The sequence below is a fragment of the Pteropus alecto genome, unplaced genomic scaffold (genome assembly GCF_000325575.1).
Source record: "Pteropus alecto unplaced genomic scaffold, ASM32557v1 scaffold21, whole genome shotgun sequence".
Classification (NCBI taxonomy): Eukaryota; Metazoa; Chordata; class Mammalia; order Chiroptera; family Pteropodidae; genus Pteropus; species Pteropus alecto.
This window is the reverse complement of record NW_006436282.1, coordinates 12,148,957-12,162,764: the sequence shown is the minus strand read 5'-3', so window position 1 is coordinate 12,162,764 and position 13,808 is coordinate 12,148,957. Positions and strand designations below refer to the sequence as shown.

General features: G+C 32.5%; 1 protein-coding gene across 1 annotated transcript in view; it reads right to left on the bottom strand.

The window, feature by feature from the left end:
• The window catches only part of AHR (aryl hydrocarbon receptor), a 40,047-nt gene that overhangs the window by 11,884 nt on the left and 14,355 nt on the right, over positions 1-13,808 (bottom strand). The window contains 2 exon segments of the mRNA XM_006911967.3: positions 1,893-1,982; positions 2,310-2,413. Coding sequence (XP_006912029.1) covers positions 1,893-1,982; positions 2,310-2,413 — 194 coding nt within the window.

Genomic DNA, 13,808 nt, shown 5'->3' with positions numbered 1-13,808 from the left:
GTCAAGTAAGTCACCTCACCTCCCTGTTCCTTAACTGTAATATATTAAGTTCTACTTAATCTTTTAAATTCTACTCCTTTGACAAAAACCTTTCTATGGACATTCAGTTGTCTTTGACATCTCTAAGCGTAACAGTATTCATTATGTATTTTCTTCACTGTTCTCTAATACTTTTCTTTGGATTAAACTACTCCAAGCAGACTCCATAAGAATATGGGATTATGCCTTTAACAGATCAAAATCCTTCCTCCACTCTTGCCTCTTAGCATTTACTGCAGTGCTGAGTCCTTAGCCCTTAAATCAGCATTTTTTTCTAACCTTTTTACTGCAACTCATGGTAATGAATACATTTCCCATTCATCACATGTGTGGCATATACACACACAAAAAAAAGTTTCACAAAACACCCTTATATGTGTGATAATATTGTGTATCTATTTTATTCTAAGCAACTAAAAAGAATGGTTGATGGTGATCCACTATATCAACTTCACTACCCACTAGTGAGTTAAAATTTGCAGTGAAATGGTGCCTAAACCACCACCCACGTCAGACATGAATGTGTTCTTAAAGAACAGCAAGGCTATGTGTACATGTGAGCAAAAAAAGATTGAGAAATATCTCTGATTTCTTAACTGTTAGAAATCACATTATCAAATAATCATTAATAGGTAATGAAGTTTCAAACAGGCTTTTCCATGAACATTAATATATTTTCTTTAAAGTTTAAAAAAGTCTGAAAGCAATTCTAACTCTGGGTCGGCAAAATTATCTTCAAGAACATCTTCGGAAACTGTGGCAGTGGCCAGAATCTGCTACTGTAGCTGTCTAGTGAACTCTCCCTACAAACTTAATCTTCTAGCATTAAACCATATCTATGCCAGCCATTACACATACTGTCAAAGTTACCTTCTGAAACATAGATTAGAGCATACGCATTTCCTTTAACAAAAACCTTTAGTGATTTCCATTGTGAATATATCACAGATGAATCTTCAGTTTATACAACAGGGTAAACAGTGTTACTCAAACCAGCGGCCTTGACATTGCCTGTAAGCTAGTTAGAAATGCAAATTCATGGGCCCCACTCTGATCTACTAAATCAGAATATCCGAGGTTAAGACCTAAAGTTTTTATGAAAGTTTATCAAGTTCTCCAGATGAATCTTATGCACATTAGAATTTAGGAACTACTGATACATAAGTATAGCTAGCATTCAAGTATACCTACCAACTGTTCTCAGATCATGCCTGATGTTGTTGTCCCTTGAATATGTCAAATATCTTATGTTTTCACTATTCATTCAATAACACTAAACCAGACACGTTCACCTCCTTCATGGATTCTGAGTTTACTGCTTTTGGTACTTTTGTCTTTTATTCCGTGTTCCCTCCACACTTGTCCACCCATCTGAATCCTAAATTTTCTTCAGGTTTGTTTAAAGACCATTTCCTTCAGGAAAGCTTTCATAACATGCACAAACCAGAACTAAATGTATTTTGCACGTACCTTTCCATTAGCTCATTCATTTCATAGTTATCATGTCCTACAACATCCATACTAATTAGATGGCAAATATTCTCTTACCTGCCCCCATCCAAACCCTAACTGCCCCTTACCTGAATGTTTTTTTTACATAAGAGTTCCTTAATAATAAGTAGAAGAAGAAACACAATATCTATGAATCTCATAAACATTTAAGGAAATTATAATATAGTAAATAGTATAAAAATATATTAACTGAAAATGTATAATTTTTATTCTACAAGCATGTTTTAATTGGTAATATTATACATATAAATTATCAACTGTGTCCCTAAAGTATAATACATAAAAAGTAGAAAGTTAATTAAAAAAAACTTTTTTTAATGACTCAAGGAAAATATAATTACCTGCTGAAATCCCAGGTAATCTTGTATGGTAGAGGATGCATAAAAGACTAAAGCATCTGTAGTGACAACCAACACAAAGCCATTCAGAGCCTACAAGGAAAGAAGTTATTAGTAATGTGACTAAATAACAATATCGTCATTCATAAATACCAACTTCAATTAAGGTTACTATTTTCATCGCTAAAAAATATCTTCTCTCTAAAATGGTTAAAATGATTACACCTCACGAACACAGACATACCACACCCACAGAGTATAACATGTAGCATTACACCAGTATTGCAGTTCAGATGAAAGTGGCATGAAACACTGAGTGAATTTTAATTCTAAAAAAACTGGAAATAATGAAAAGACTGATTAATCCTCCATTTACAATTGTTATCCGAATTATAAGGAATTACATTTACTAAAATTTACCTGTAATAAGAGTTCTCCTTCTTGGAAGTTCAAGCTTTCTCCAAATTTTGTTCTACAGTTATCCTGGACTCCATTTCTGTCAGCTGGGGAGGATTTTAACGCAACTATGAAAAAAGGGGGAAAACAATGATACAGTATAGTTTTTAAAAATAAGCAATTTCAAATGGCTATGATGAAAAACCTATATACACTAAACCGAGACAATTTCAAATACAGGTGTTTACTGGTACTACGACTAAATAACCCTTTGACAATGAGTGGTTTCCAACTCAGGTGACAGATTCTTAAAAATAATTTGTGATCAGTTCACTGTATTTTTGGCATATAACTTAGGAGTTTCAAAGAATTGCATGTCACCGCTATAAACACTTCTCTCATTCCTATCTATGCACTTATGAGAATAAGGTTCTTAGAACATAATCTATAAAAATGATTTAAGTATCTGTACATATTTATCTAAACATCAGTGAGCTAGTGGTGGTGAGGAGAATCAATCATTGCCTTACTAGGAAATATATTTCCATTAATTTTAGAAACCTCCTATCTAGTTTTAGGATAAAAAACTGTTGGTATTATTATTAGGTTCATGTTCAACTTGTAACTCAACTAATGGAGAATTAATGCCTTTATGATGCTGAATAATTCTAAGTACACGTATGTTTTTCCATTTGTTCAAGTCTATATTTTTGGTCCCACCAAAGTGTTTTATAGCTGTCCACAAAAAAGATTTGCACGTTAATTTTTATTATCTTAGGTAGTCGACATCTTGTAAAGTGGCTTCTCCTTTATTACTGTCTTCTAACCGTTCGTGGATAATACATAGGAAGGAAAAGTTGATGGCATGGTTGGAGGCAGCATGCTGTAATGCCTTCTCTGCTCTTCTCTCCTCACCTTCCATGCCTCTCACTCGTGTGTGTGTGTGTGCATGTGTGTACACACTGGTAGTATGGGAGGCAACACAGCTAAAAAATAATACCTTCCATTTACTTATTTAGAATTTTTCCAAGTACTCTTGAATATTATCTTATTTAAAAGCATGTGAACATTGGTATTTGACAGAATTAAGTTGAAATCTCAGCTCTGCCACTTAATAAGTGTGTGAGCTCTTGCAGCCTGAATCCTAATATGTGAAGTGGTAACTGAAAAAAACAAAACAAACAACCATCCTGCAGGATTTCTGTGAAGAATAATGAGAATGTGTGTGAAGTTCTTGACATATAGCAGCTCAACAGTAGTTCAATAAATGGTAGCTTGAATGATTAGCCATATTTCCTAAAACTTATTCATTGCCTAGTTATAAAGTATACGTTTTAGATACAACTATATCATCTTTCCATTTTTCTGATCTCTTTTTAACCAGGGATATTTAAATAATAGAAACTATTAAACAAAAAACTGATTTTGATATTACTTTTAAGACTTATTTCATTAGATTTTTACACGAGAAAGATAATGGGGCTTGACGAAAAGCTGGAGACTTACTAAAAACCAGGTTTTCTCTCAGTCTGAACAAAGTATCACATATAAAACATTTTCATGTTTGAAGTATATATTCTGGTAAGTCATCAAGTTCATGTATTACACTGGAATCTTATGTTAGGTTCTTGCCTTTGCAGAATTTGAAACATACCTCTTTTAAAAAGGCCAAAAGCTTGGCCTCTGAATATAACAATTTCAAAAGGCCAGAGAACAGATATCCTTAGGCCAAAAAATAATGTGAAGTAAATTAATTGATCTAACAGTTAATTAAGACCAAAGGAAAGGCTTAATTTTTTCTCATTGAAAACCAGAAGGCCTTTCTATTCTGTAAGTTTTGTTATTGATACTTGCTTTCTAATGCCCAAATCTGCTTAAATGCATTAAAACCTCACAATATCAAGGTTAACTACACTCTACTACTTTCCAAAATCTCCAGTATGAGACAGGATTTAAGAGTTATACAAAATATCAGTAAGAGCTGCTACTGAAATGGTAATATCCAAATCAAAACCCTTATATTATTAAAGCAAAGTAATCTTGAAAACAGATATTAACAGTGTCAAACTTAAAAATGTCCAAATTATCTCATTAGGAACGTTTTTAAAATTAACTTTTAATCAATGGAATTGATGTCAGTTCCAACTAGAGTTACTGGACCACTGAGAAGCTAAATAAGAAATGAAAGAGACCATTCATCTCAAAGTAATTTACCATTTGTTTCTGGCCTTGCATTAGGGATATTAGCCAATGTAATTAGACATTAGACAGACTCTGCCTTTAAGTAGGGCATATAAACTATGGAAATAAAAAACTAGAAAAGAATGTCAAAAATATTAAGTACCAGAATGGGATTTAATCAAAGTATTACAGGAACTTGAAGGAGAGAAAAAATAAAAAGAACAAACTCTTCCTAAACAACGATGCTTACAATTCTAAATGTTGGAAGGATAATATTTAATATGTATAGCTACTGCTTAAGTAGGAAAAGTGACAGGTGTATTCTGGGGAAGAATCACTGGAGGGTTCTTCCAAAATAAATATTTCTGTTGCTCTCATGTTGGAGGTTAATAATCAGTAAAAGGTATAAGTAAATACTGTGCAAAAATGAGTCCAGAAAGGGTGCGCTCCCAATTCTCATCTAAAAAAAATGCTACTTTTTAGGAAACTTCTTTTATGTCTCGACCTGAACTGCTTTCCATTATTTTATTTTTTTGCCTTCCACGAAATTTGTCCTTTCTTGATCTCATACCTACCACCTCTCTCAAAATTACTAGAAGCTATATTAATTAATGCTACTCATTTTTGTGTACACATTTCTTGCCTTGGTTAGAAAGTAAAAGAAGAGTAAGAAGGTGACTTAGGGCACTGTCACCAGTGCAAGCGTCTGAGTGGTCTTAAATAATTTCCTTAGTAACAGTATGTGATACTGAGCACACACTGTATGCCAAGCAGTTTCCATGTATTAAATCTTAATCTTCGTAATAGTCCTGAGACTGGAAATTATTGTATTTTCAATATATTTGGAAACTGAAACTTAGGGAAGTTAAGAAACTTTCCCAAGGTCACAGAGTTTTAAGTAGTAGAGCCTAGATAAAAACCCAGGTAGCCTGACCCTACGTGAGTTATTATTAACCACTGACAAGACTTCTCCCTCTATGCTAACTACCTTTGACCTTTAGTTTCCTTATCTTTAAATGAGGACACTGATACTTCTAGAGACAAATTCTTGTGAGGGCTAAAATAACACATGGAGTACCTGCGTAGCGCTTGGCATCTATAACTGACGGTCCAGGACAGAGATAATGGATTTACACACCCTCTAACAACTATGGGAAGCTGACACTAAAAGTGCACACCAGGAATAGTTGTTTTCTAATCTCCAAATAGGGAGCATTAATGAATATCTAATAGGACTGCCATGGTGCCTACAATATATCTACAACATAAAGTACTTCAAAACTGTAAATTGTTATAAAAATTATAAATTGTTATACTTGGACACACAGGACACTTTAAACTCTGTACCCCTGGAATTAAATACCGTGCCAGTTCACAGAAACAAAATGTTGTATCTGAATGAAAGTCACCAGCTGATTCTGCTACTTGGGGAGCATATGCTGTACTGAACAGACATTTGTTAAAATCTTCCCCATCTGTGGGAATACCACACCTTCCAAAGGGTAAGGATATGACTTTGAGCAGTCAGTGGAATACTAAGATAATAAAATGTCAAAATATTTCAACTCTTTCCTCAGTGAGAGATTGATGAAGAAATTATATAAGTAAAAATTTAATTGATGATAGAATTTAAGTGTAAATATATCACAGCATTATCAAATTGGCATATTTCTGACTGATTCAGGTCTTATTCCCACATGCATTTAACCATATCCATATTTCCTAATATGGTGCTTTTCTTCCTTATACATTTAAGCTCAGATTTCCATTTCTCCCTACAAGCCAAATATTTTCTCTTCAAAAACATACATGCTGAGAATTGTTCAAGAGGGAAATTTATGGGGAAGAAATACTGGCATGTGGTGAACTATATTTTGTACTTTGTTATTACAGTTTGCATTTAAACAGAAAGATGACATGATAAGTGTCATGCCAGGGAAAAGCATAAGCCTTCTAAATCTCTAATTGTTGATATAAATTCAATTTATTTTATAATAATATTTGTCATCCCCTTTATTACTTCTGGCAGGAAAAGTTAATTCCATTCCCACAGATATAAGCATAAAAGGGAGCAAAGCTATCACTTATTACAAAATTCAACCAACTACATAAACTTTTATAAATGAAGGTTAAGTAATGTACTATATTTCTTAAATATAAAGAAAATATCCCCAGTTTAGTCTGGTATGAATGAGTACTTCTAAATAATTTCCAAATAATGTATTAAGTTGCCTAAAGAGTTTCTTCTATATACTTTGGGGCAAAACACAGATATATCGTTTCAACATATGAAGTTTTCTTTTGTAAGTGAAGTGTTCTCTCCTTTATGGAAAGAAGAAACAAACTAAAATTATAACTGTTATGTTCTAAGTTTTTAAGAGACAAAGATTAGGTCTACACAGTTTTCAATACCTTCTGATGATAGTGATACATTAGAAATTCCTAGGCAGAAAAAATAAATTCTGTTTTTTAAATGTGAATTTCAGTTTATATCTTTATGAATGAATATAAGTTACATAACTGGCAGTTCTTGTCTTTTTAGCAAATCTAAAAAAAATCAGTCTGAAGCTGAAAAAGTCCATAAAAGTTAGACCAACTCCTACTCTCAATTAAGTGGAAACTGACTTCTGAAGACATTACTTAACATTTTTCCAGTTTTACGTTTAGTTATACGTAATTTTACTATAGCTGTATGTTAGGTCTCTGAATTAATGGAACCAGCAAGAGTAGTTAATTTGCCTTTCCAGTGGGGAATGAGTTGCATTTTGCTTTCCACACATATAAGAGTGGAATTCAAATTGCACTGTAAGTGGCAGAATTTAATCGATTACAGTAGTGATTCTCAAATTTGACAGACACAAGAATCACCTGGAAGGACATGAAAACACATTGCTGGACTCAGCAGGTCTAGGCTGGGGTCCCGGTCTGCATTGCTAACAAGTCTCCAAGTGATGCTGAGGACCAGGTGCCAAATTTTGAGAAACAGTGACATGAAAACAGGATTTAGGAAATAACTTGTAAATGTTCTGGATCTCATTTCCTCATGTTTTCTAAAATTATTCATTTGCTTAAAAAGCACACTTATTAATATGAAAGTCTTTGGGAAATAACTCTAGTCCCTATTTTATAAAGATGAAAACAGAAGCACATAATTTAAGGCTGAAACGAGGTAATAATAAAAAATGTTATATGTATACAAATAAAGCCAGTAGCAAGCACACTGTGTCCCTACTTTATGTCCTTCCCAAAGCAAGCTATGTCACTTTTTCATGAACAAAGTGTCTAGATTTGAGTGTGTGCCACTTCTGAAAAAGAAAATGATATGGGGAAATAAATTATTACATATTGTATCAAAAGGCTAAAGAGTTTATTAGCAAATTTCTATCTCTAAATCAAAACACAAAATTAATTCAACAAAGGGATTCTCAGATGACCTTAATACCAGGTCCCTAAAGGCCTCTATGCCTAATCAATAACAAAGTTCTCTATTAGGAAAAGATAAAATTATCAGTATGCTGCAAAGAATAATTATTATTTATATAACAATTTTAATTATAAAATTTCCTTAATAAATCTCTTATTTTTAGGGTAAATCCACTACAAACTGAAAACATCAGTCAGGCAAGCGTTCTTACTGTCCATGCTAAGATGAAGACTACAAGGAATGGTGAGGTTAGAGTCTAGGAGATGAGCTAACTGAACTCTCCAATGTCCTGGCTGCTGGTGCTCTGGTTGCAGAGCACAGTCTCCCTCTACCATGCTGAGACAAAGAGAGGAACGCTGACTCCGTAACGCAGACGCTAGATACTTGAAACTAGACACTATCGAGAACCCAGCTGACACTGGAATATTCTGTAAAACAGACCATAAAAGGTACTCCCACTTCATGTGGGCAGATCTAAAGCTAGAAGGAATTGAAAGAATTCAATACACACAATGTTAGGTTCATTAAGTCAATCCAATTTGACTGCTTATCTCTCTCTCACCCACACACCGCTGACACCTGAATGGCTTTATAGCTTTTATGGAAAACCAAGAACCAGAAATTATCTCCTCTAATATTATTTTTCTATATGGACTTTAATTTCATTTTTGTTTATACTTTCAGGTGTAATTTTCTCTTTGCCCCTCTAATTTAAGAACTTGAAACATCAAATAAAGGTATCTTTAAGTGAATTCATTATCACCTTAGCATAGTTTCATATTTATTCCACACACAGATTTGCCTTCTTCCAACTTCTATCCATCTGTAAAAAATACCTCATCTTTGGTATATTTCCTCTTATTCTATATGCTCTCCCCTGGAATATTTTATTCATTTTAATAGTTTAAAATATTATTCCAACTATATTACAATGACTCCAAAATCCAATTCTCAGCTATGAACAAATGAATTTAAGCTACTGACTAAAACTGGCTGATCAAAAAGTCAAAAGGTTGTAAGCAGGATTTAAGAAAACACATAAAATGTTATATTAAATAAAAGTAGTTAATCGTAATGTTTTTATAGACTTTATAGGAATTTTATATGACATGTGAATATAGTCTCTGAAAAACTGAAATATGAATATGTTGACTTCCATTAACCAGGTCACAAAGCCTTAGGAAAAAAAATCAAATGATTATAGACATTTTTTATAGTTTTTTTTCAATTACAATTGGCATACATTATATTAGTTTCTGCTGTACAGCATAGTGATTAGACATTTCTATAACTTATGATCACCCTGATAAATCTAGTACTCATCTGACACCATACACAGTTATTACAATATTATTGACTATATTCCCTATGCTATACTTTATATCCTCATGACTTCTGTAACTATTAATTTGTACTTCTTAATCCCTTCCCCCTTTTACCCACGCCCAAACCCCCTCCCATCATTATAGACATTTAAAACCTATATTTGGAAAAACAAAAAAGGGAAAAGTGCTGAAATTTGGCTGGCTTTAATATTACCCCAATAGGAATCCTTAAAAAAGAAAGCTGAAAGCATAAATTTATGACCAACTGGACCTGTTCATGGCCAAGTAATTAAGGATCCTAGAGTCATATAATACTAGGTAGTAATCAAAGAAAATACCCATTAGAGCACTAAATTTAAGAGACAGGAAAGAAGCAAAACATATAATAAAGGATGTAATCAGTTTGAATTACAGTTTGAATCTTTGATCTGTATTTGTCACTGGGTTTTTAAAAAATACTTGTCAAAGTAAACAAAAACACTCAGAATTGAATGAATTTCATATTGTGAATTAAAATACGTGAGGAAGAGAGATTAAATTCTTGATCTAAAGAGGTCATATTATTAAATGTAAAAGCCAAGATTTTAATGCCACTTCCATCTGACTCAATCAGAATATTCTACTATTCTTTTTATTCATTCATGTTTCAATTTGCATGGATTTGATTAAATAAAGTTCACAAATTAAACTTAAAAGAATCTTTACATTTTATGATTTTAGTTATGGAAAATGTTATGAATGTTATAATCAGTTTCATGTTTTAGAATGTGAATTCTGGGAAAAAATACACAGCTGAATTACATTCTATCTAAGATAGATAATACCACGGGTAAATGAAACCGAACACTATTTGATGATTTATTTACCTAATCTTTTAGGCAAACAAGCCTACTTTGAACATTTCTAGAATGAGGAGAATAAGAGATACAAACTCCAGTTATAAAATTAAAAAAAATCATAGGGATATAATGTATAGCACAGGGAATAGAGTCTATAAGAACTTTGTACAATAATTGATACAAACCTGTTAAACTTTATAAAACATCAACCCTTAGAGAGGCTTTTTATTTAATTCATTTTTACTACTTGCTGTTCAAGCTCATTCTTGGCATCTATACATGCTCATGTATTTGTTTTTCAAGATAATGTTCTCGTTACACAGATACCAGAACGGGACTGAAATCCAGAGAAACATGCAAGCTAAAGATGAATAAACACAATAGCTCTCTTTAAAAAAAACTAATGAACTGGAAATGAACTGTTAAAGCATTTACCAAGGGAAGACTAAGAAGACAGCACATATAATTTTTAATTTAAAATAAAATCAACAAAGATCCATGGTGAACAATGAGGTTGAATAAATGTTAGATCGTCACATAATGTAAGTTAACAGTTGTCATCCTCTCCCCCCAGAGCATTTATAGACTTCATGAGATTTAGTATTCCAGTATATACTCACACTTTATAAAATGGTAATTACTTTAAGCATGTATAATGATTCAAGTCAGATTTTCCTCTCCATTACCTAGTTTTTAAAATAACCAGAACACTATTCCCTACAACTGCAAATGCAAGACTTTGGAATTAGAAATTCAGATACCCAAACTCATTTCTGTTGGGCTTAATTGTAACCTGGACAAAAATCACCTTTTCCTTCTAAGTTTTTCTTTCCACAAATTAAATATCTCGGTTATAAAAAAAAAAATTATATGCAAGATTTACTATGAATATTTTTTGAATTATCAAATACTACATGAATTAACCTCTACTATTGTCTCATAGAAAAAAAAACTTTCTGCCTTTTTACCTCATTAGATATCCATATCTCAATAGAGAATATGGATTAGTCATTCCCAAATTTTTAATTTTCAGGGTTGCTGTGAAAAAGAAAAATTTGAACATGATACTTACATGATGATGAGTACTTTAAAAGGTGATAATGAAATCTAATTCAATTTTTTTTCTATGCTGACATTACTCTTACTAAGAATTAAACATTACTATACTGAGATTCAGACTGGTCACAAGCCCAGTGTCCACTGTTTGATTCTGGCACTGAGACAATCCAGGAGGAAACATTAAGCAATTTCACATCAACCAATTTCAAACACTTGGTTGAAACCACCCAAATCCTAGTCTCCCTTAAGAAGCTATTATTGATCAGTAATTAAGTTAAACTTATTAAATGTTTTCCATCTCATATTTGATATCTGAGTTTAATACTCATGAGATAACATATTTGAGTTTAATACTACCTTTGTGATCTGTTTCTTCCTTTTATGTTCCACTTTTTTTTTTAATTAAAAAAGAATAGTTTCATCTTAACAATCTGAAATTTGGTGGAAAATGTGAACATAATTTTAGATTTTAGGGACCCTTTTGATCTGTATTTCCAGAACGTAAGCGCACAATGACTTGTCAGGTCATAGCTCCACTTGATCACTTAGCTGTCCTCAGGCTCCCCGCTAGTTTGATTTAATCTATCTTGAGAGGTAAAAATTGCACTTGACCATGTTTAATTGCCAATGTCAGAAAACAGCAATTTTGAATTTTTGCTCTTTGCTAAAAACAGAAAAGGCTCTCCAGAAGTATTTCAAAGACACATAATTTAGAGAAGTCTTTAAAAAATAAAAATAAGCAGGAAGAATAGAGGCTAACACAGAAGAGCAGTGCTACTGAAGAAACTGAATAGAACTTAAACAGTTTCTACTATTTTAATTAATCTATTATTTCTGTTATTAATATATGACTAATTCTAAAACATGTCTTAATGTGTCTCTTATGCAGAAATAAAAAATAAAGTATCACCTTATTCTGGAATTTTTCATCTATCAAATTTACAAAGGGAGTGATTTTTTTTTAAAGCCAGAGTCCTATTTGTACATCCCATCGACATTGACAAAAATAAAAATGTAACAAGACTGCCAGACTGCTGGGAAGTACAAAAGGAACATCCAGCAAAGAAGAAAAGGGGCAGTGGCCCAGGAACGAGCTGATAAATGCAAAGCGATGGCAAAGGAGCAAAGAGTATGGCCGAAGAACGCATAGGGCAGCATTAAAGCACTGAGAAAGGGCACGCTGACACTCGTCGGTCCGAAAACGATGTGCATAGCTTTGACGTTTGAGTGCTTAAATACTTCTACGTGTTTCACTGTATGATCCAGCCAATCAGAGATCATGTAAAAAATTTCTTACTGCCACCATTCAACAAATTATTACTATTATCTGGATATTTATAGAGAATAAAATAATTGATATAACTGATCATTGCAAACTGGCTATTAACAGGAAGATTATCTGGAAATACTAAAAAATTAATGTTAAAACCAAGCCATTATATATTTCTAAACACATCATCTAAAATATTCAACATGAATTTTACATTTTTTCAGACGTAAGTTAATGAAATTAACAAATATTTATTGAATGCCTACCATGGGGCATTGTTTTAAGTGTTTAAGATATATCAGTAAACACAATATTCTCAAGGAACTCCCATTCTAGAGAGAGAAATCGGCAATGTATGGCATGTTTAAATGCTTCCTCAAAAACAAAGCACTAATTTTTATAATGATTACTTCGTCTGTAGCATAAACAGAGTATAAACTGAAAAACAATTCTCTGAGCTTTACTGTCTAGAATATATGTAGTTCAGGAGTTTTCAAGGATTAAACAAAGATTTCCTCAATTTGTTCAGTTGAAACCAAAATAACAAAACTTCTAATCTTTTTACTTCTCTTGAAAATGCTCCCCAAATACTGCATTATAAATATTTAATATGTACATTTTTAAAGGATTTCACATACTATTTTTGCCAGTTTCTGAGACACCAAACCTTAAGCTATTAGAGGACAGAAATGTTTTTCTCATTTCTTCTTTCTGAATTCAGCACCTGCAGTGTTTAGAATAAAGCACAATCCTGAATTACAAAACTATAAAATAATTTCAATTTGTGTCAAAGAAACTGCTTCTAACTTTACCATAACTGAAAAATGGCTGTCTTGTTCAAGCACTTCCAAATTATATTTCAGAATGTTTCAATTAATTAGAAATGTATAAATATTGATGTTGCACTTAAAATCTTAAGTATTGCTTAAGCAGTAGATACATGGCTCTAAAGTTTTAAGAAGATCCATCCATCCAAGTTGGATTATTTAAACTTGCAATAAATAGATGTATTTTCTTGGAAAAATATCTATTGTTACAGTTAAACTTGAGTTTCCTTTCTAACAAGATTTTATGATTACTCGTTTATATTGTTCTTTCCGCAGGAATTCACACACCCCCTGTTTGCATCCTGTTATTCACTTAGAGCTTCCCCTGACTTCGCTAGACTGTTTCCCTAGTGGTAGTTTTAACTGCACACAGGAGTCCTAATCACTGTCAGCACGCTCCAAGTCTCCCTGTTTGCATTTTGTATTTCTTTCTGGTGATAAGGATTACTTTAAAAATTTTAGTCTCTATTCTCTCAAAAGACTGAACTGTCTCTCTAGACACACTAGTGGTCTGGACAAGACTTCAGGACTTTTTTTTTTTTTTTTTTTTTTTTCATCTTTTTTTTTTCCTTTTCACCTCCATTTTTTTTTATTTAAC